This window comes from Aplysia californica, unplaced genomic scaffold, assembly GCF_000002075.1.
Source record: "Aplysia californica isolate F4 #8 unplaced genomic scaffold, AplCal3.0 scaffold00043, whole genome shotgun sequence".
NCBI lineage: Eukaryota > Metazoa > Mollusca > Gastropoda > Aplysiida > Aplysiidae > Aplysia > Aplysia californica.
This window is the reverse complement of record NW_004797313.1, coordinates 1,350,245-1,374,439: the sequence shown is the minus strand read 5'-3', so window position 1 is coordinate 1,374,439 and position 24,195 is coordinate 1,350,245. Positions and strand designations below refer to the sequence as shown.

Genomic DNA, 24,195 nt, shown 5'->3' with positions numbered 1-24,195 from the left:
CACACACACACACACACGCACGCACACATACACACACACACATACACACACGAAATACAAACAAAATTAATGTAGTCTACGCGAAGGCGCGCACTCAAAGATCTACACCCGCGCATATTTTTGAGGTCACACCTACGTATGCGCTCGTACACCCAGGCAGCTATATTATATATAAAGTTCATTTTTCTTCAGTTAAGCTCTACAAAGTCAAAGTGATCATATAGAATAAAAAGAATGAATTCAGGGTGTAAGCCTAACAACCTCACAAAAGGCTATATTATTATATTCGTTTGTAAGGATGGGAAATAATTAACTCAGTTCAGGTGTTATTTGTTGGCCTAGGTCTTATTTATTTAAAAAACAGTTGTCTGTAAGGAAAATCGAAGTAGGCCTATGTGTTCTAAATTCCTTATAGTAGGAGGCCACATTCGCTTCAAATGCGACCACAGGCAAATTTAGTGTGTAGTTATAGCCCTTTGTAACGTGTATTGGGGCTGATGGCCTCTGTGAACCTGCAATGAGAGCATGTCGTGTGCATGTAGAGCGTTGGTTATGTTCGTAGGGATTCTTGTAAATTGGAACCTTTTAAAAATAAATCCACTGATTTAGCAAAAAATAACATTAGAATATGTTCAAACAGTCTGGTATACGAAGCATAAGTAGATATACTTTTGTGAAGGGACAGCTATCATGAATCGATACTGGAAGCATACAAAATTTTGTAATTCGGACAGGTAGATCCGTTCGTGATCCTGTGTTTACCGCTATCTCCGTTCGACCTAGTTCGGCCTTAGCGCGCATGCGCAGATTACCTCAAGGAACTGGTGTTGAAGTGCTCGAATGCAGAAAAGAAAAGTCGTATGGTTTACTCGTAAACAAATCAGCTGGAAGACATTGCTGCCGCAAATCGGTGCCCCGTCCTTCAAATATGACTTTTGAAGGCTTCTTGAGCCTGGATTATTTCACTGTGGTATGATTGATACTAGCGAAATACTGGATCTTACCGACGGAACTAACGGGGAACGGTCAAACGATGACCATCACGCTCAGGCAGTCCTCGGCTCGGGGCATCCCCTTTTACCCGGCAGACAATCCACCCCAACTGCCTCAGCCCTACTGTCAGGGCCCCACGACTTAGACGATATCTCCAAGGAGGATCTGAACGGTATTTTGTTGAAATGTTTTGTATATTCTCAAATTTGTTTGTTGTCTGCTCCATATCAAAACCTCGTGGTCGATGGGCCTTGTAATTTGTCCTCATTTTAGCTGCAGACCGGAATAGAGGTGGCCCAAATCGTGTCAGAGGTCAACTCCATGTTGTTGTTCGACGACGATAGAGAGATCAATGTGATGAAGAGCACCCCTTTTCAGAAAAAAAGCTCAGTTCCTTTATGCAGCGATTATAAATATCTTGTTACAAAGCTTCTTCATGTGTCACTTAGGACGTTCCTTGGCATACTGACATTTCTCAGAACTGTCCCAGGTCTAACTCTAACCCAGATGGGTGTGTTGGATAGTTTGGAGGTGTGTCTCTCGTTCAACAGCAGTATTGGATCACATTTGGTTTGAAGGACACACAGCAATCACTGAAGTGTCAAACACTCAAGTTCACAGTACCCATCCACACACTCACTTATGCACATACACAAACACTCATATGCACACCACACCACCCCAGCCACAGGCCATGCCACAAAGTCAAAAGGCTACAACTCTACACTGTACACACATGATAGATTCATATATAGATATCTAGTCTAGAATCATAATTGCACTTTCACTTGACACACACCAACACAGAAAAGACACACTCTCTATCTAATTTAGTAATTTCAAATTTTTTTTTTTGTCAGGGCGTCTTGCTTTTCTTAACCACTGTTGTACCGTTCTAGACTTGCACACTAGACAAGAAGCACTAGCACCCTATTTCAATGACTGTTGTTGTTGAAGAGTTAGTTCTGTGGTTTGACAATGACACAATGGAAGTGGCTATCCTCACCCGGGATGAGAATAGAAATACGATCGACTTCTCACACCGGATGAGACTTGCCACCGTAGGCTATTCTCACCCGGTGTGAAACAAGACCTGTTTTTCCTAATTTCGGAATACTGTCTACCGATGTGGATGATCAAATGGATAAAGGCAAAGAAAAGTACGTTATATATAGCACAAAAGTAAGCTAATTTGATCGACTACAAAGATGCTCTATGGCTATTTCACTTTTCAAATTGAGCCGAACTACGGGGGTCGCCATTTTGTTTTGCCCGGAAGTTCTCGCAAGATCTACTCCTCCCCTCTTCTCTCTGTCTCTTTCTGAATACTGTCTATTGGTGTGGACGATCAAATTGACCAAAATAAAGTTTAAAAATAATGTTAAAACACTAAAGTAAATTAATTTGGTCGTCTACAAAGATACTACGGCTATTTAACTTTTTGAATCGAGCCGAACTACGCGGGTCGCCATTTTGTTTTGCCCGGAAGTTCTCGCACTACTCCTCTCTCTCTCTCTCTCCACTGCCCACAGACAAAATTGTACGCTTTTAGTAGGCTAACAGTAGTAATGGAATGTTTGTTCACGGCACAGAATTCTACAATTTTTCTGTTATCAGAGTGTAGAATTCTGTGGTTTAAGGTGAACGCAAAATTGGTTGTTGCCGAGAGATCTAGATCTAGGCTATAATGGTGAACGCCCACCGGTTGAGAATAGCCAAAAGACTCGCCTGCGCTATTCTCACCCGGGGTGAGAATAGAGGTGGCATTTGACAATAAAGGGGAGGGGGGGGGGTGTGTTAATGAGTGTTGAGAACACTTAAGTGATTTATGAGATGTTTAGAACAAATATGTGTCGAACATTACCCTTCCCTCCCTGATTTTTTTTTCATTAGATTAGGTGGGCTGGCTTCCTGACAACCCCACCCCCAACCTTTAAAAAATTCAAAATATTGTTGCAGGACTAGGCTTTTTGTAGTTTGAATAAAAACATCAACAAGTGTCTTTTAAAGGTTAATTTAATCATTTTCTATGGATGTAAAGTAGTATTATAAAGCCAAAATTTGTGTCAAATGGGTACATATGAAAATCAAAGTGCTGTAGAATTATAGTGGTGATCATAAGAAAAATATAATCACCATAATCTAGACTTTGTAATACTTTTTCTGTCGAAAAGACAACTCAACTGAATTGAACATGGCTTCTGGGGGAGAGCTTAGATTAGGTAATATTTTCAATGTTCACTGGGAGGCTGCAGTTTGAGGTATTTTTCAATTTTACAATACTGGCTACTTTCTGTTGTTAAAGACTGTTTTCGGATTTTGTAGACCAAATTTTAATCTGCGGTCTAAAACATCTAATATTCTCTTGCTTAAATGACATTGACAGTTTTTAAGGAAACTGGTCATTTCATTGCACGGTATCTCATCACACCCCATAATTATACACATCATGTATGAGATGAAATGACTTTCCTAAATCTCTCCAAAATTGTTTATAGTCGGTTTTGAAGGATCAGCGCCAGCAATCTTTGTTCAAAGTAACCAGTTCAATCGTTGGGCTCTTGTTTTTAAGCAATTTAAGCATAAAAAGCTTTTTTTGAAATTATAATAAATTATTTTATTAATGTAAATTAAATCTTCGTCTAAACTGTTCCATGAGTAGTTGAACAATAGTTTAAATGAGGCAAAAAAACAATGTCTGGTAAAGAGTAAGTTGCTTTATTTTTATAAATTTTAAAGTAAGGGTCAAGGCTTAATAAAAGCAAAATTGCAGTACATTTAGCTAATTCAGTTCTAACACTTACATGATGATCTTGCCAATCTCACCTCTCTTCAATCTAAAACCTTTGTTCAACCTTGTGTATTTGGGGTGTGACGAGACGACTGTGACGTCTTGACTGCACTGGTGTGACGAAATAACCGTGCGACGAAATGACTGGTACCCGCCAGGGCTCCCCTTTTCAGGCCGACTTAAGAGGTTCCTTCACCCTTTGGTTTACAATTTTAAGGGGTATTGAAACCCTTGTTTTGGAAACTTAAAGGGTAAAAGTCAATATCTCATCATAGTATTTTAGTAAGATTTTTTGCTTGCCATCCTTTAACTCACATGCACATTCACACAGACACACATAGAGTGACCATAACTATGATTGAATTAACTTAAGAAGTAAATGACTAATATTGACTAGAATTAGAGTTGTGTCCATTTGGAGGGGGGAAGAGTGGTGGTGGTTGAGCAGTTGGTTAGACTATCAAAAATAAAATGGAGTTGACAAACCAAAAGGGGTCAACTCCGACTATAATATTCCAAGAAAAATAGACCTGCCACTCTATGAATTCTGAAAGTCAGGATCTCAGTGGGGAAAAAATGGGACTTTACATCGTGAAAAAAATCGGGATCAACGACACATCACCTCTAGGTCACTGCCAAGCTGACTTAAAAATATTCCAGGGGTGTCCATTATTATCCATGTATATTCCCTCTGCGGGAGTGCGTGTGTGTGGTGTATGTGTATGTGTGAGCGCCCACGTGTGTGTGTGTGAGCGTGCGCGCGTGCCTGTGTGTGTTTTATCATATTTTTTTAATGCAGTGACTATTTCTCCGAACGTTCGGAGAAATAGTGCCGATCTTTATTTCTCTGGGCGGTTTCCGGCTTCAGGTCTCGTGATTTTTTGCCTATTTTTTGCGAGAGTTCGGCGCCGACTTTCATTCTGTCTCTGGTCTGGGAAGGAACACCGCATGGCAAGCCCGACTACAGACAACCTTCAGTAACACCCACCACACACCTACCACCATCATGCACATGTACACACTCTTATGTACACACTCAAACTTATACTCACACTAACTAAACATGATCAGTGGGCAACAGATGGAGAGACAGTGTGAGTGACAGAGCAGGTGAAAGATTAGGAAGAATGTACGAGTGTATCCACAGGCGACAGCAACTACAAGGCGACGACACCGACCCCCCTGGCCTGGTCCACAGCTCACGAACGAAAGGAATACAGCTAAGGCAGTGTTTTGCTAATATTATTGTCCATGGTTCGCAGGGTTAAGGGAATGAGTGAGATTTTCTTTGTGTGTGCTTGGAGGGAGGGGGTGGGGTGTGAAAGTCATACGGACGGAGATGAGCCGTGGGAGAGAACACAGGAATTGAATGAATGAGTGAAACTGAAAGAGAGGAACGACTCATGAGCCTTGGAGTGAATGGATCCTGTGTTTCTATTTTTCTATGTAACTTTGAACTGTTACTGAAAGGCTGAAATAAAGCCCGAAAAACAAACGCACACACGCTCCTCACTCTCCACTTACACATTTACTACCACACACAGACACACTCACACACGCACATGCATACACACACACACACACACAGGAGCAAATTTTTACGTCTATACTATTTCAATTTTCAAGAGCTAGTCTAGAGATTTTTAGATGAGTGTAAAAACGTGAAAAAGAAAGGTTTCACAACCGAATGAAATCAAAATTAGAACAGCCCATAAACAACCACAAAAAATTAACAAATAAGGGCGTGAGTCCACCTGTTCAAAGAAGATTGGCTGTTTTAACCCTTAATGTGGGTAATTTTAAAACAAAGTACAGGATATTACATGTAAATTATGGAATCACACACATTAAGGGGCCTGCCAGTGTCAGTACATGTAATCGGGTTTTGGTGGAACTGCGCTCTAACATAACACATTTAAATATATATATATACATGTATATATATAATATATATTTAGAATCTAATGAAGGTAGGAACATCAAATTAAATGACGTTACACTATACAACACCCCCCCCCCCTTTTTTTTTCCCCAACAAAAAAAAATTGATAGAAAAACAACACATATCAGAACAATAACAAGAAAGAAAAAAATACACGCTAACAAAATAATACACCACAAAGAGGGAAAAATAAAAGTAACTGTAACGTATTCAACAAATCAACATGGTGACAAGTGAGAAAGAGACGAAGTGAAGCTAGGTGAACTTTCTTTCAAAAGTAAAGAGGTTCGGTTTCTGTCTTTTTTTATTTCTTTTTTTTATTTGACTTTTATTCACCGATTCGGGGACCAAAAAATGCCAAAAAATCGAGCCACGATTGATTGGTCGCTGGCGCGACAAACACAGATGCTAGTTCTATGTGTCATTATCAATAACCCTCCATAGATCTAGATCTAGATAGCACACGAGTGAACACAACACATTAAGTTTAAGAGCAGCACCCTTCATAGGCAACACGTCATATCTGTAGCGAAAAACTGTTTAGAACTGTAGCATTTCTTTTTATATAAATATTTACTGCGGACATTTTTTTGACCGATTGAACCATACTGTATACGAACAATCTTTGGTAGGCCTATACTATAATTATAGATCTTTATAATATCCGAAATTTGCAGGAAAGGATGTGATTTTAGAGTGTTCGGAGAAATAGTGCCCAGCTTTATTTTCCCGAACGTTCGGAGAAATAGTGCCGGCCTTTAACCCTGAAGTATCATGTGAAGGTCTCCTATTCCAAGTGTTTTACACTCCCTCCCCCCCACCCCCACCCCACCCCGGATAAGTCCCGAAAGGCGCTTCAATCAGTGTACATGAGAACTTAAATTGACCCCATCAACGACGGTCCCCGACATACGCGGAACTCACATGCCGAAGTCATGCCATGTGGTGCCGACACGCGATTGAAACAGTTTTACTGACGAGTCTTGATGACGGGCCCAACTAACCAAAACTCGGACAAAGCATGTTTTGGCGAAAGTAGGTCATGAGAATGTTTTAAGTTGGAATGCCAAATCAGTACTACTTCCAATCCAGGCTATAGTTGAAATAACATGAGCAAAGATCCAAGACAACTTTCGGTGAGTCAACTACTAAATTCAACAGACATTTTGGAAAATAGTGCTGCGAATTTCTGCTGACAAAAAGTTTAATGAGTGCTTGTCAAGACAGAAAAAAAGGCAAGAGTAAGATTTTCTAAAAATCGAGCGCAAGAGGAGGAACAAAAAATTTAACCCAAAAATCAGGGTACACGCGATAAAGTCCGGAAAATCGGGATGCTTGAGATCGAGCAGGGATGAGAGGCAGGTTTGGAAAATAAACTGATTTCATTATTCTTCAGAGCCATCCCAGGGTTCACATTCCAGTTTTTCCACACTTTCGATGGCGGACAATTCATGTTTACTTGTGTGTTAAAGAAGGATGGGGGTAATGTTATCTCACGGCAGGGCGGCAGGGGTAAACTCAAGGCATGACACCGGCAAATGTGAGCGACTAGAATGGACGGAGCTTCTGTGCTTAAACAATCCTGTGTTGCCGGATACTTTGCGCAGCTGATAAGTAGGTCGACTAGTCGACTTCTTCTGACACAGAAGGTGACTGTCGTGCTTGTGTGTGGGTGTGTCGTCAAATCATGACTCGGCTTTGGGATAGAGAATGCAAACCCCCGAAATGAAATTATAAAGAGTAATGCTCACGCACAACCAAAACTTAAAAGGGGTAATCTGCTGGTTTAATGGGTAATATACGCACATTTGTGCGTAAAGGAGAGCCCTGCCCCCAGTAAGCCTGAATTCTTGGAATTTGTATATATTTAATAAAAAAAATTCAAAATTGAAAAGCTGCTTTGGGCATAGGAGGAGAGTTTACTTTTGTATTGAAGGATGGAAAGATGGTAATAATACTTGAGCATCAGTTTCTGTCATTACTTAACGAGAAAAAGGTGCTAGTACTTTGTCCTAATTGTTCTTTTTCAATTATGTTATGTTACATGTATTTCACACTAATTTCACAGTTGATCATTCTTAAAATGGAGTTTCTATGTAATGGTAACCGGGCGCGTAGTCTCAGTATCTACGTACACAGTAACAGGGTGCTTAGTTTCGGGGGCCCCTTGAGCAAAGTGCACGGTACCAGTTATGTTTTGCTCCCTTCATTACCTTGACTTCTTTCGCTTTTGTTAAGATCCAGAATTCTCCAACGATGGCCTGATTGCTGTAACAATTATGACATAGGGCCTCCGCCTAGAAATAATCTATTCGTTGTTCTTCCATTGCTTTAAAAGATTTGTCCGAGTTCTGGTTACTAGGGCCCGTCATCAAGACCTGTCAGTGAAACTTTCAAGCGCTCGTTCGTATCACGTGACCTGACCTCCTACATGTTAGCAGCATGTGTGTCGGGGACCGTCGGTTGTTGAGGTCAACAAAGTTCACTCACACTGGTTGCATTGGTTGAGGTGTTTTTCGGGACTTAACCAGTGTGGGACGACCGAGGGGAGGGGGTGGGGGTATTTTTTGACACTTAAAGGGCTTAAAATGCGTGCCGTGATACATGACTAATTGAGGATAAAGAGGATAAATAAATAAACAACTTTAACGCGTTTTTTGGGGGGGGAGGGGAGGGAGGTTGGTGCCTTGGTGTGTTCCATTATTTGGGTTCACAGTTGTCTATGAGGAAACAAGACAGGTGTGTTCCATTATTTGGGTTCACAGTTGTCTATGAGGAAACAAGACAGGTGTGTTCCATTATTTGGGTTCACAGTTGTCTATGAGGAAACAAGACAGGTGTGTTCCATTATTTGGGTTCACAGTTGTCTATGAGGAAACAAGACAGGTGTGTTCCATTATTTGGGTTCACAGTTGTCTATGAGGAAACAAGACAGGTGTGTTCCATTATTTGGGTTCACAGTTGTCTATGAGGAAACAAGACAGGTGTGTTCCATTATTTGGGTTCACAGTTGTCTATGAGGAAACAAGACAGGTGTGTTCCATTATTTGGGTTCACAGTTGTCTATGAGGAAACAAGACAGGTGTGTTCCATTATTTGGGTTCACAGTTGTCTATGAGGAAACAAGACAGGTGTGTTCCATTATTTGGGTTCACAGTTGTCTATGAGGAAACAAGACAGGTGTGTTCCATTATTTGGGTTCACAGTTGTCTATGAGGAAACAAGACAGGTGTGTTCCATTATTTGGGTTCACAGTTGTCTATGAGGAAACAAGACAGGTGTGTTCCATTATTTGGGTTCACAGTTGTCTATGAGGAAACAAGACAGGTGTGTTCCATTATTTGGGTTCACAGTTGTCTATGAGGAAACAAGACAGGTGTGTTCCATTATTTGGGTTCAAAGTTTTACGTGAAACTTGGTACAAAATTAAATAAAACAGGAAAGCGGGAAAAAAAATGAAAGAAGTCAAGGTAATGAAGGGAGCGAAGCATTTACTGTGCATTTTCAAGGGGCCCCCGAAACTAAGCGCCCGGTTACCGTATACGTAGTCTATAATGAGACTACGTGCTTGGTTACGGTGTATGTAGACACTCCGTTCTTAAAAACTGGCAAGAGTGATCACTAAGCAGTCCCCCCCCCCCCAAGTCATCCTGCTTTTATGATTCTACTTTCTGCTCTGATCATTCCCTAAATTTGTCTCGTTTTCCTCAATCCTGTTACTTGAAACTGCCAGATAGATGGGATTGCCATTACAATATAATTTTATTATTCAGTTTGAATTGCTTTCCAGCTTTGGGAGGAGAAGCCTTCATATTAAAGGTTGCGCTTGATTAAATCTGATGATATTATTTCACACAAGATGACCTGTAGACTGAGTAGGCCTATAAAATTGAAAAATCATTACATTTATTTATCCAATAAAGGCAAGACAGAACTTTCTTTTCTTGAGCCTGAAGAAAAACACTTTTGATGTATATTCCATTTCAATTGTCTAAGATCATATGGAAATTTGAAATTCCTTTCTTGCACTTTACGTACTATATATTTCACTGTTAAAAATGTTTTTATTATATATTGACGTTGTCATTCTTTTTTTTGTTTAGTGTTGGTATGCCACACACTGATTTCCCCCTCTACAGATTGACTTTTGGTAGTAAGATAAGAGATAAGATAAGATAGTACTTTATTATCCCAGAGGGAAATTTTCCTTGGCTGTACAGGACCGTAAAAACACATGCAGGTGTACATAAAAAATTTTAATCATATATATTACTCTCATTAAAATTCAATATGAAAGGAGAAGTAAAGCTGACAAAATGTACATTTACATCAAATGCATCATTCAACCACATGCAGGAATTTAAATACCATAGCTGCCACTTTCCCGCTAAACAGCGGAAACTCCGCTACATCTAGCTTTTCCCGCAACTTTCCCCCTTCCTCCGTAGGACCACTCTTGGTCGCAAATTTCATACTTTTTTTTTTCCCCCGCGGAAAACACCGAACGGGGAGAGAGACGAAAACGCGGTTTGCGCATGTCCGCCCGTAACTTTCTACTTCCGTTCTTCTAGGCCCAGCGCTAGTTTCACATTGTTTATTGTTGTGGAGCAACCACAGAATTCTACACTTAAAAAGTGGGAGCAACACAGTGTCGATCGGGCATCGGGACGTTAGCGCGCCGAGTTGTCATTGAAATTGGCGGAAATTCGAGAGAAATTGATTCAGAATGCAAAAATAAAAGGAGCTGGAATGAGAAAGAAGCAGCCGGTGTGCGACCGAAAAGTTCATTAGAAAATTGAACTAGATCTAGCCGTTTTTTGCGAAAGAAATCGCGGCCCGCGGCACTCCTGTACAATTACAATTGCGGCTTGCGGTCCCGTTTGTTTACATGACGGCTATTGGGGCTGCTGCGGAAGTGAATCTAGATCTAGATCTAGAAAATCTGTCTCTAGATCTAGATATAATCTAGATTTAGATATAATCTAGATTTACACATATTTAGATATATCTAGATCTAGATTAGATAGCCTAGGCTATAATTTTAATTCAGTTTAGATCTCTGAATAAGAAACACACTACAGACAGGGGCACTAAGTGCAAACGGGACCGCCATTGTACAGGAGTGCCTGTGTATCCTTGATCCGATACTGCTCTACGTCTATGTATGTACAAGTTTAAAGAGAAAGAAATCTTTTTATAAGACACCAGCTGGCAAAAAACACTGGATTTTTAGTCACCAAGTCCAAACTGTCAAATTGACTCGAATGCTTGTTAGTCAACTTACTGCCTTTATGTTTGTTGTTGTTTTTTTTTCAAATACATTTTAATTCAGTTGCCTATGGTTAACAATATGACAGTTTTCCCTTCCAAAACCATAGGCTAGATTTTCCAGTATATATTGCCTCTGGATCTCACTGGTTTCGGAGAGCGCGCGTACGCCTTCGCGTGAATTTCCTCCTTTTTTAAAATTTCTGAGTGGCAGCCATGAAATACTAGACCTTTGGAGTTATACAGATACATACTCTAAAAGCAACCCACATCTATGCTCATTCTGACAAAAGCCTTATGCTAGATGGTAAAAAACTTCTTTTACATCTTCCTTTCTTTGTTTTTGGAGGTACATATCTGCCGCTGCGTGATCTTACAATTTGTGTGGAAAAGGGGTGTGATGGGTCGTTTATAATGCTTTTTATCTTATATACGTGTGGTGTTATAATACATTTCATCCATTCTTATAAAATCATATCCAGAGATTTTGCTGGCTTTCTTTATGGTTCTGTCAAATTTTTCTTTATCTTTCACCTTACAATTCCCACCCCAGCAGCAAACAAAATAATAGCACACTTTTAATCATAGAATGGTAAAAAAGGGACATAAAAAAATAATCTTATTGTCAACACGGAAACTTCTTAATTTCCTTAAAAGAAACATTCTTTGATTTACTTTTTTATGCACAAGAGCAGCGTGGGGATGCCAGTCAAGTTTGTGGTCGATTGTTACACCAAGATACTTGTAAGAGCTTACCACCTCCACCTCTTCATCTTTAATAAATAGTGGTTGCAATTGGTCTTTTTTCACTCTAAAGTCTATTATTAATTCCTTTGTCTTTTTTACGTTATCACACCAATTTGTAAATAGATTCACAGCGTCCCTGTATTCATTCTCATTTGTTGTTATAAGGCCTTGTAAAGTGGAATCATCCGCAAATTTGATTAGTTTGATGTTTTTGTTATTAAAGTACAGTCGTTGGTGTAGAGCGTAAACAAGACAGGGGAGATTACACAGCCTTAGGGCGCACCGGTGTTCGTGAATATTAGGTCGGATTTTACACCATTTAATTTTACATATTGAGGTCGATTGGTTAAGAACTGAAGAATCCAAGCTATAATGTTCTTGTTTATGTTCATGTTAATTAATTTTGAAACCATTATGTGCGGTTGGATTGTGTTGAATGCGGATGAAAAATCAGCAAAAAGTATCCTGCAGTAATTTCTTGGTGTGTCTATGTGTTTGTAGATGTTATCTAAGAACACGAGAATGGCGTCCTCCACGCCCCTCTTGGCACGATAGGCAAATTGCATGTTATCCTACAATGTCTTCTGTTGATTTTCTCAGTTCTTTCAAAACCAGTTTTTCTAAACATTTCATGAGGACTGATGTTGGCCTACAATAGCAATGATATACAACATGAAATGATTGGACTGTTTAAAGGGTTCTTTCCAGTCTGTAAAGTTGACTTTGTTGAGGATTTTCAATGTGATTAAGGGGGTCAAGTGTCAAAATGCGTTGCATTTTACCAGTACCCAAGGAGGGGAACGTTTAAATAACGAAGTCGCTGGCCGTACTTCAAGTACAGATAGCCTAGTCGTCTAGTCATACAGCCGTACTTACATGATCTAGGAGACCACCCTATTGACGGAAACCTGTTGAGTACGCAGGTCTTATTATATCTAGTAAATTATTCAGGTTTAAAATGTCATGCATGTCAATGTCAGTAAGTAGGCACCTTTTGGTTTCGTCTGAAATACAAATACTTTTAAAGGGTATTACAAACTAAAATTTTGTTTACAATTCAGCCATCATTATTAAGTACGGCTAGCCTATCAGTCTAGCCGTACTTATTTTAGGCCCTATGAGAAACCTGATGAGTAGACAGGTCTATTCAGGCTTAAAATACTTGAACTATCAGTAAGGCACCTTTTGGTGTAGTCTCAAATACAATTTATACTTTAGATTGCAAACAAAAACTTTATTTACAATTCAGTAGGCCTATTTTTTGCTGTTAGAAAGTCAGTCTAGCCATCATTATTAAGTACAGCTAGCCCGGTCGTGTAGCCATTATTAAGTTGTAATAAAGCCTTACTGAAGTCTGATATCTTGAAGGCCAACAGGAAAATTATGTGAATACGTATACAAATTTGATAATTTAAACATCTGTCACTATTTTAATGACGAGATTGCAACCCAAGGCAGACTTTAAAAAATAATCCCTGAAGTGAAAGGTCTTTTTTTACATTTCCTGTCGTGACAGTGTATGTTCTCCTACTAAAGAAGAGTTTAATAAGTGTATGTATGTGGCAACTCTTGTTGTGGGAACGATGGAAGGTGTGCGGACTGCTTTATCTACACAGGTTTATCTCAGGGGGCGCAGCCACTGATAGAGAAGGCCAAGTGGGCGCAGGGAGAGTGCAGTGTGTATCATAGCTTTCTTTGTCTCTGTCACTGAAGATAGTGGGATAAAATTAAGCTGAGTTTTGATTGCTCCTCAAGGGCAGAAGCAAGAAAAGATTGTTTCCTGTACCCGATAGTGATAGAAACTGTATAGTCTTGTTAACTTTGACACCTAAGGTGGTAGGCTGTAAAGAGTGCATCATGCATTGTGTGACACCACCTCCTCCCAAGCGCGCGCACACAAACACACACACACACGCACACACACATACACTCACGCACACACACACACACATTCACACACACATTCACACACACATTCACACACACATTCACACACACATTCACACACACACACACACACATATGGGAACCTGAAACACACACATATATGTATACATATAACAGACACACACACACGCACACACACACGCGCACACACACACACACACACACACACATATATAAACACACAGAAACTCAAATACTGATGTCTATGAAGTTACCTAGGATAAATGAAAATATATCTGCTTTCATGCTGTGTCCATGTAGGCCTTAGTCTAAAATATGGAATTTATGCTTGTCATGTGGCACACAACTTTGCATGCGATTCGTACTTGGCTGGTTGGTGGTTGGTGCTCTGGTGTGATCTGCTTCTTTTTTCCTATCTTTTGAAAATCTATCATGTTTAAACTGCAACTCTCTTGGAACATTTCTAATTTTTGCCACTTATGTTCGCATGACCTCATTGTGTTTGCCACTTACTAAAAGAAATACTTTCTTGGCTGACATCATGTGGAAGTTTGATATATTTGGTTCTCAGTGGGAACTGAAATTTTCCTTTGTGACATTTTCTCTTCTGGTATCCTTATATCTCAGATAAGTGGTCCGGTTTTTAACTTTTTGAGGATGCATTGTGGCCATTCACAATGTTCAATGACCTGAGAAGACACGCTCTCATGCTTTTTTGGCGCACTTTAAAATCAAATCATGACTTGGCTGTTCATGTAAATTTTTCAGTTCTGTTTCCTTTAAATAGAGTTAATGCGTGTGTTATATATGTCATGTTGACCTTTGGCTTAAACTGTTTTGCAAGAGAAAATATCCAGTAATTTTTCTTTGAACACCTCTACAGTTTGTTATATATATTCATTTTGGGGTATAAAGACGGAAGATGATGGTTGGCGGGGGCTCTGGCACAGTTTGCTCCTTCATTCCTGTCAAACATCTATTGTTCTTAATCTCTCCACCTTTTTTGTGTGTTTGTGTACTCTCTCATTATTTTATAACACGACCTGGTATAGTCAAAGGTGGGTTTTACTTGCTGTGTTTGTCAGTATATCTATAGGGTGGGCAGTGTTGGCTTGCTTGTCTGCCTGGATTTGTATTTTTGTTTGTTTGGGTTTTTTTTCTTTTCACATCGAGGGATGGGAGGCATACGATGTGAACCTCCATGCTTCTTATGTGTTCTTTGGAAAAAGCACTTGATGCTTGAACTTGCTGAAGGAAAGAAGTAGAAGGGAAAAAAGCTTGAAAACATAAAAGAATTGGAAAAAATTATACTAATACTATACTATATGGAGGGGGATAAACATATTCGGGTAAATACAAAAAGAAAAAGGAAACAAGTGCAGGAGGCTCAGAAATATGTGCCAGAATTAATCTTATTGAAGATATTTGTATTGCAAGTGCTGAAAAACACTAACCAACTTAAAGACAATGGATACCATCATGGGGCTTTCAATTTTTTTAATTGTTTACCGAATTTGCAATATATAGAGCTGTGAGAATATGCATCTGACAGAGAAAAGATGTACGGGAAGTTTTAAGAATAAAAGACTGTCAAATATTGTTTAGTTGAAGAAGAAAAAATATGCGTCATGACACAGGGGAATCAGTTGTTGGTCAATTTTACACATGATGAGTTACTGTTATAGTTTTATACAAGCTTTTTCTCTTGTTTTTGATGAAAAAAATACCCATCTATCTTGGAATAGCAGATGAGATTATATTGGCGACTGAAGGAGATGGGGTTGCCTGGTGTCAGAGCTAAAATCATTGAGATGTTGGCTGCCAAAATTTGGTGACTTTCAGAGTGGAGTGCCTTTGGAAACTGCAAATTTGTATTTTTGGTTCCTTTGTTCAACGTTTTTCAGTAAAATGCACTGTTTTTGAGTGGGCATAAAGGGTGCTGAGCCATAACTCCAAATCAATTAAAATTGCCCAGCAGATGGGAAAAATGTCTCTGTTTCTTCAATTTCATAAGCCTGATTTCACCACTACGCCACACATTTATATTTAGTTGATGAACAGATGGATTCGAGCCAAAAAAACCCAAAACCCCCATTGGTGACACCTTGTGCGGCATCTATACTCTCCCCGCATAATGAGTATCCGTCCGTTAATTACCCTGTAAAGTGAAAATTTCATTTGTAAAGCAAGCAACAGCTGTTTTCTTAGGGGAATCCAGCTGGTATATTCAAATGTGGGTTGTACTTGCTCTGTTTGTCAGTATATAGGGTGGGCAGTGTTGGCTCGCTTGTCTGCCAGCGTTTATATATAATATTTTTGTTTTGGTTTTGGTTTTTTCTTTTCTCATTGAGGAGTGGGAGGCATACGTTGTGAACATCCATGCTTCTTTGGTGTTCTTTGGAAAAAGCACTTGATGGTTGAACTTGCTGAAGGAAAGAAGTGGAAGGGAAAAAAGCTTGAAAACGTAAAAAAATTGGAAAAAATTATACTAATACTATACTATATGGAGGGGGATAAACATATCCGGGTAAATACAAAAAGAAAAGGGAAACAAGTGCAGGAGGCTCAGAAATATCTGCCAGAATTAATCTTATTGAAGGAAACATTTATGATTTAACACTTACAGTACCAAAGGCTCATAATATACTGAAAAACCCTTAATAAAAGTACTCTGGCGACCGGTACTGGAAGTGTTAAGGGAGACTGCCTAGTTCAAAGGAAATTTGTGCTTGTTATTTCTTTTGGTATCACAATTATTGAACAATTCTCTTTCACTTTCAGTGTATTAGATGGGTACTCAGGGCTTTGGGAATGTATCAGACTCCTTTCATTTGCCAAGTATCTCTAGACTGGTTGCTTTTGTTCTTGTATTTTTTTCATTAGTATTTTAATTTTTTCTGCTGCCATTACAATTATTGAACTTATTTATGAAAACAGATAAATGGTCTTGGTACTTGTTGCCTCTTTGCCCCTTGCTCAAGGGAGGTAGAAGTCAGATTTTGAGCACAATAATTTTTTGAAGCAAAACTGCTGTTAAAATCATGTAATAAAGTGCATGATCAAGTTTGATTGTCTATGTCATGCAGGTCATTTTTGCAAGAAATGCTTAAAAAAGTTAATTTCTAAATAATAGATGAATGAGCTCTTGTCACATTCAGTTCTTTGTTTGATACATCAAGAAAATCTAGTGCAAATTTTTGGACCTAGTATGTCTGGGAATGTGTTGCTTCATAGGAATAAACTATTACAAATTTTGGTCTCTTGATAAAGATTGAAGGCAGCAGTTGAGAGAAAGCTAAAACAAACATAGGGAAGAAGTTTCGCAGAGGGCCGATCGACCAACAACACACTAAAGAGGGGATATTTTGAGCGGGGTATACAAAAGTTGGGCTCAGTATTTTGCAAAAATATTATGTTTGTGGCTTTTGCTGTGACGAGTCCATATCACTTTGCAATTGTCTCTTTGTTTCTTTGTCCTGTCAGCTTCTTTACTTTGTTGTAGCTATAGTCTTTGTATCTTTCTCATCAAACATTTATCATCCTGGCCTCTCTTCATTTACTTTTGTATTTTACCATCTCATAACACGTAATCTTCAGCGCTTCATGACCTATTAGTGCCGTTAAACTCTAACTAAAACTAAAACTGAAGTATTTATATCCTTTGCTGTCTTGCAAAAAGGCTCCAATGACAATGAGGGCTGCTTTGCTGTCTGTCTTGTGCTTGGAATTTGCTAGACTAAAGAACGTAATTTAGCCAAAGTTGTTGGAAGTGTGTGAAATCTTGGCCGTGGTAGGAGACCACATTAAATCTTCTTGCGTGTTTTGTGTAGTGTGGGTTCTTTGCTGTGTATTGAAGTGTTCCTTCTCACGCCTACTGTTTCAAACAGGGCTGTTCTGTTCCAATCTGGTGGAAAGATTTTTTTTCCTTTCCAACTTACATTCTCTTTCAGGAGGATAGCTATTTTTAATTGGCCAAACAGATTAAAAATACATTTTGTTTTCTCCCCTTGCAGCCTCCGGGTCCATGGTAGACAGTGACTTCAAAGATGTCAAAGTCGGTTTCGAAGAACTATGCCCTGTGTGTGGGGACAAAGTCTCAGGCTATCACTATGGACTTCTCACTTGTGAAAGCTGCAAAGGTGAGGAACAGGAAATATTATCTGCAAGCACCTGATTCATGGCATTATTTTAGTTATTCATTCTCACTTTTTCTGCACTTATCAGACTTGTCTTTGTCACAGATGCAAGGGATTTTTTTCCATTGTGTCTTAATTAAATACTTTTTGATTTGCCTCCTATAGAACATTTCACTAAATTGCTGTACTTGGCATCAGCCCTTTTTACTGCGGCATTAAAACCCTCCACAAGATCATTCTGTTCTATCGTTTAAGTTGCTGACCAGCTTCCCTTGTACTAATGAACATTTGGGTATGGAAAGTAAAAACTTGTAGCTCTGTATATATGTGTGTGTGCAGGCAGGGGAAGTGTCTGAATGTGCCAGCAGTGGGACTATTTCTAACGGGGAGTAAAGTGATGATCAGATATAACTCTAGCTGGATGAAATAAGAAATATTGCATTTGACAGTGATTCCCATCCACCAGTTATTTGGAGTGAAAAATAGACAACTACTCGGTAGTAGCAAGCTGCATGTCCCTTTTATAATCTTGGAACACATGTGAATATCGATGCTTCATGTGTTAATGTCATCTCTGCCTACTGTCTCTAGTTCTGTTTTCTTTTGTACCCTTAACACTGAGTCAAGAGCTCTGTGTTGTTGCGAAGTGTATGTACAGTTGGTGTTAAAATGAGTTAATGAATCTACAAACGCAGGGGATGGTTGGGGAGCACCACTAGTAAGTCCTACTTCATTTGTTTCTTGCCATTGTTTTCATCTGTTTGTCTTGTACGTTCCATACCTGGATACCATTTATAGCATTGATGAATTGATGTATTTCTCTTTAATCAAATCTGCCAACTCGTACCATTACAGTGCTCCTATGAGTTGGTCATTGCTTTACGTTATTTGCTTGTCAGGTTTCTTCAAGCGGACGGTGCAGAACAAGAAAGTCTACTCGTGTGTGGACAATCGTAACTGCCAGATAGACAAAAGCCAGAGGAAGAGATGTCCATTCTGTCGCTTCCAGAAATGCCTCAATGTTGGCATGAAGCTGGAAGGTATAGTTTACTCTTTTGACTTTTTTCTCTATGTATGTTTTATATGCAGATTTTGTTATTCGTGTTTATGTAACATGAAATTTGAAGATTTTCTTTTCTCAAAGTCACTCCATTACTTATTGACACAGTCCTTTGATGAACTCCTAATTCTGTTTTACTAGTGTAGGTATAAACTTCCAAGCCTCACCTTCTTTTAATGAACTTTTTTTGTCATCAATAATCTCATTGCATGTATGCTTTTTAATAGAAGATTTATTTTTCTTGTTGGGATTGAATAGCAAGGTTTATTTATTTATTTATTTTTTTATTCCCTGATGATGTATGTTGGACTTCATATTGAAACGATGTTTCTATATTTAAAACTTTATTAAACAGGGGGAAAGAGGTGAATTTTGTATTCAAAATTGAGGAAAATGATGCTTATAAATGTTGTCTTAGAACCATCAGGCTATGAAAACCCCTCTTATTTAGTTGTCTTTTATTCCAGATTTAATCTTGAATGGTTTTCCGAAAAGTGAAGTAAAATATGCAAGGTAACTGGATGAAGAAAATCTAGAGGGTGACGAATTAAAGAATATGGTGTATCGTTTATGACTTGCAGGTGGTTAGAGGGAGCTGCAGTTAGATTGCTTTTTTTTATGAACCCCTTGACTGCTAACCATATGCACCCCACATGCTGTGGAAAATTCTATCATACACAAGGCATCGCAGGTCACAATCTTTAATCGATATTTGTTCGCTTATTATAAGAGACAAATCTGTAAAACTTAATACCAATAGAAAGATAAATGATGAGATGAATTCATCCATTGACAAGACTTTCAGAGAACATGCCATAACAATATAAACAACCTGAAAGAACAAAGACTGAACAAGCGCTCAGATTCTACACTTTGGATGTCTCGAACGGTGTATGTGAGAAAGACTACACACATCACTATGTTATATCGGTAACAAAGCTTGTGGTTCTCATCAAACTACATATAAGTAGAAAGACAAATGAAGAAATGGTTTTATCTATAGCCAAGACTCAGGCAGAACAAGCTATAACTATGTAACCAAGTGTCAAGAACTGAGACGAGCTTTGCGAGTCGATGCATCGGGTTTGACCGCCTCGCACAATATGTGTACAGGGAAGTCGGAAAGTCGGAAATTGGTAAGAAATTTTTGTTTAGGTCGGATAAGTCGGATTTGTGTCGGAAAAATTTTGTTGCCACGGAAATGGTTGGATAAGCGTCGGCAATAAAAGAAAATTTGAGGAAATCTGTTAGTTGCCTCGGAAAAGACCCGGGAAAATACATAAAAGTTCTCGACTATTTGAAAACCAAATCCGATAACGTCCCTAAGTTCATTTTGTCGGTCGTGATCATTCAGCTTTTCCTGGTCTGACAGTATGTTTCATGCGAACAGGCGGCTATGGCGGCAAGCGGAAGTGTACGAGTGATGCCGAGGCTCTATCGGGAAAATCTAGATCTACTTTCGCTTTCACTACCACCCTGAAATTTGCCGGTAAAAGTCTGAAGAAATGGTTTTATCTATAGCCAAGACTCGGGCAGAACAAGCTATAACTATGTAACCAAGTGTCAAGAACTGAGACAAGCTTTGCGAGTCCATGCATCGAGTTTGACTGCCTCGCACAAAAGAAAAACATCACACCCCGCTATTTCGTGTTGTAGAACCCCCCCCCTTTCCGTTAAATAGTCTACATTTTGGTAATGACCTCATAGCTAAAGCAATAAGCTTTCAAGGGATGCCACTCTCCTTATTCAAAACTTAATAGAAGTTGAAATATCAACGAAGCAATACTTGGGTTTCTTCAGATCTGAATTACTTTTTTATTATCAATGTATTTTTTATTTCATCGGTTGAGAAATGACTATGTTAATGCAATTAATCACCAAAAACAATGGAGATCCTTTACCTGTGTTTGCGGTTGAGTTGCCACAAAAGCAGTGACTTTGATTCTGCCTTGAGGAAGATATTTTTACAGTGTCTGTATCTTCATTGTATGCTTTGATATAGTGTCCCACACTACCAGGGTTGGCCCAGTCCAGACAAGGTGAAAGCCAGCATTCTTTTAAATGATCAGAATTGTGTTGTTGGACATATTTCAGTGTCTCGGCTTGTGTACCACAAGAATGTGATGTGGGAAGCAAGTAGGAAGTACCTGTGCTGTAATGTCTTTGTAAATTACAGATGGGGAAATGACATTCTGAGTTTTCTGATTACTTTTAGTGGCCATTTTTTAAAAAAGAAAATGAATCGTTTCGTGCTGTTTAACCCCTCGTGACACGGCAGGGTCAGTTCATGATTCAGTGGTCAGTTTTGGATCCCCAGGGACAAAGAATAGCGCTAGATTTAGTGTTTGGTTGCCTTTAATTGGACCTGATACTATCTCTAAAAGGAAAAGATTTGTAAGCACGAAAAAAGTATTGCTTAGTGTGAACCTTCGCTTATTTTTTCAAAATGCTTCTTATAGAAGCAATATGCAGAATACAAGCTATGATGAATGATGTTGGTTGTCATGGTCCTCACGGTTTGCAAGGCATGACGAATGCCTTGTATGTCACAGCAGCATCTTGGCTCCTTCGCCCTATTAGGGAAAATAACGATGGCATACATCACATAGGTCACAAAGGGACTATAATGTGCATAGTGTGAATTTTATTTTGTGTTTCTATGTGTTTACCCATGTGCTTGCGTGTATGCATGCATGTGACTGCGTGCTCATCTTCAAGTGTCACAAGTGTTGTTACACTTACGAAGACTACCCCCCCCCCCCCCCCCCCCCCGGGGCGGAACCACTCACCAAAGTGTCTTTAGGCCATTCCCAAAGGGGGGACATTTCTCGTATGCACAGTAGAATTGTAAATGGGCTGATTCAACAATGTCATGCTCATAACTGTGCCTGAACTACAACAGGGAACTGCTGCTTTTTCTTTCCTAATCCTTACTATCGTCATTTTCCTCAACTTCTTTTGTATCTTTGTCATACTCTTGTGACCTGCTATTTCCAGGCGGGGTGCCTTGAAAGTTGAAACAGACTTTGTGCTGATGAAGCTAGAGAGGTGAGCAGAGTAAGCCCGATTCCCTGTGAAGACTTCTTTGTTGACCTCCACCCCTTGGCGCTCGTATGACCTTATGCAGTGCGAGCGCCGTAAAACCTCTACTAAAAAAACAAACAAACTTACTAAGACTAAACTCGGGATGACCTGCTTGTGTTTAGTGGGGTGTTGTGCTTGTATAGATGGTGAAAAATTAAGATCTTAAAGTCATGGATACACATCAATGCTAATGGGTCCACCTGCTTTTGAATTAATTATAATAAAATATATATATTCTGGATATTTTGTGTTCCCCAGCGGTGCGCTCGGATCGAATGCGTGGTGGCAGGAACAAGTTCGGTCCCATGTACAAGCGCGACCGCGCCCTGAAACAGCAGGCAGCCCGCCAACAGGCCCATGTCTTGCACGGGCCATGCGGGGAGCTCTCCCTGATGGGCAATGGGCTGCTGGGTAGTGGGGCTTCCCCTGGCTCGCCAGAAGACGTGAAGCCCGACCCCTTGCTTTTGCAGGCCAGCCTGAGCGTGTATGCGGGTGCCCCTCCCACTACCTCCGCCTTCATGCCTGGGCTCATCCCGGGCCTCAACTGCCTCTCCTCCAGCGCTGCCGCCCCGGCCCCACCCCCTGGGTCTTCGGTCACGGCGGTCAGCCCCGGTGGGCTGGGCATGGGTATGTCCTCCTCCCCACCACCACCTGCCCACCCCCACCAGCTCGCCCAGTCTGGCCACCCACCAGCCCACGTGGGTGCAAGATCTGGCGGGGCGGCCACACCTCAGGGCTTCTCTTCTCACAACTTTGGACACATCACCGCGCTGGCTGTACCTCAACCCCACAGCCCAAAGTCTTCGCAGTTTTCACAGCAACAGCAACAGCAGCGTCACACCAGTGGTGGGAACCACCACCTACAGCAGCAGCAGCAGCAGCAGCAACAACAACAACAACAACAACAACAACAACAACAACAACAACAACAGGATCCACATCATCATGGGTCAGACAACAGTCCCTTGGGGCGGGGAGAGTCTAGCCCTCCCAGCCACCACCACAACGGCCACCATCACCAACACCAACAACAACAGCAACAACAACAACAACAACAACAACAACAACAACAACAACAACAACAACAACAACAACAACAGCATCACATGCAGGCGCTGGCAGACATTCAGCTCCAGAGCCCCAGCTCCCTGCATGGTCTGGTCGGGCAGAACCGACATGGTGCTATGTCCGCTACGGCTACCAATGGCAACAACAACAACAACAGCGTCAACAACAATAACAATACCAACAGTTCCATGGGCTCAGGGATGCGGGATAGCGAGTCTGGGGGGTTCCTGCCCGCCCCACAGCCAAATCCCAATGTGATAGAAGCTTTGCGGGCCTTCCAGGGTGCTGGTGCCTCGGGCCAGCAGGAGCGTTCAGTTCTCTCCTCTCTCATCGCAGAGATCAAGGCCACCATGGTGGACGAAAATGAGGTAAGATGTGACCTTGTTTAGGATTCATAGCTTCTATCACATTTGTCTGTTGACTCAGGCTTTGAAACATTCAATAGCAAATAGAATAAAGATTGATGAGGTTGTTCAAAATTAATGAGTGCCAGGTACAGGAAAAAACTGAAAAAATGGTGTGAATTAGAAATATATTAAAATGGGGGAGAAGGGGGGAAATGGTAACTTGTAAGCCAAGGACCAATAACTTCACTGGTTAGCTCAATACTGTTGTGGTTCAAATTTCATCAAAGACTCATTTTAAATAAGAAGTAATGGTTTTTTTTAAAACTCCTTATTTCCGACAAGCTGCTCTCAGCAGCTCGCAATTGGAATCGTTGTACTGGTAAACTGCTAACAGTAGCTTGGGCACTTTCCTTTATGACGCTTTTCGGAAATTGCTGAAAAAGGTCTCTTTTACCGGGATTTCATTCATTAGATTAAGAGCTATCAAAATAAGTTCACTTGATTTGATTTATTGACCTATTTAGTGATGTATATATGTCAATTTAAACATTTGTACCGAAAGAGAGGCCTGGCATGGTGGGTTTACACCCCTTGGAGATGCACTTTTGGTGGGATCAGATTGAGAAATATAGTTTCTAGGCATAATATATTAAATTCACAGACCATGTCATTCTTATCATCTTGTGAAGTTTCGTGGATCTACTGTGTATTAGTAGTGGAAAATGTATCTTTTGATGGCGGCAATAGTCTCTCTCTCTCTTTTTCTCTCTTTCTCTCTCTCTCTCTCTCTTTCTCTCTCTCTCTCTCTCTCTCTCTTTCTCTCTTATCTCTCTCTCTCCCTCTCTCTCTCT

At 40.1% G+C, this 24,195-nt stretch overlaps 1 protein-coding gene across 1 annotated transcript in view; it reads left to right on the top strand.

Moving 5' to 3' along the window:
• Positions 1 to 807: 807 nt before the first annotated feature.
• Positions 808 to 24,195, top strand: part of LOC101848497 (nuclear hormone receptor FTZ-F1) — a 53,220-nt gene continuing 29,832 nt past the window's right edge. Inside the window, exons 1-4 of the mRNA XM_005092266.3 lie at positions 808 to 1,165; positions 17,663 to 17,788; positions 18,685 to 18,825; positions 22,188 to 23,365. Of these exons, the coding sequence (XP_005092323.1) occupies positions 973 to 1,165; positions 17,663 to 17,788; positions 18,685 to 18,825; positions 22,188 to 23,365 (1,638 nt within the window). The 5' untranslated portion in view covers positions 808 to 972. The remainder of the gene's footprint in view (positions 1,166 to 17,662; positions 17,789 to 18,684; positions 18,826 to 22,187; positions 23,366 to 24,195) is intronic.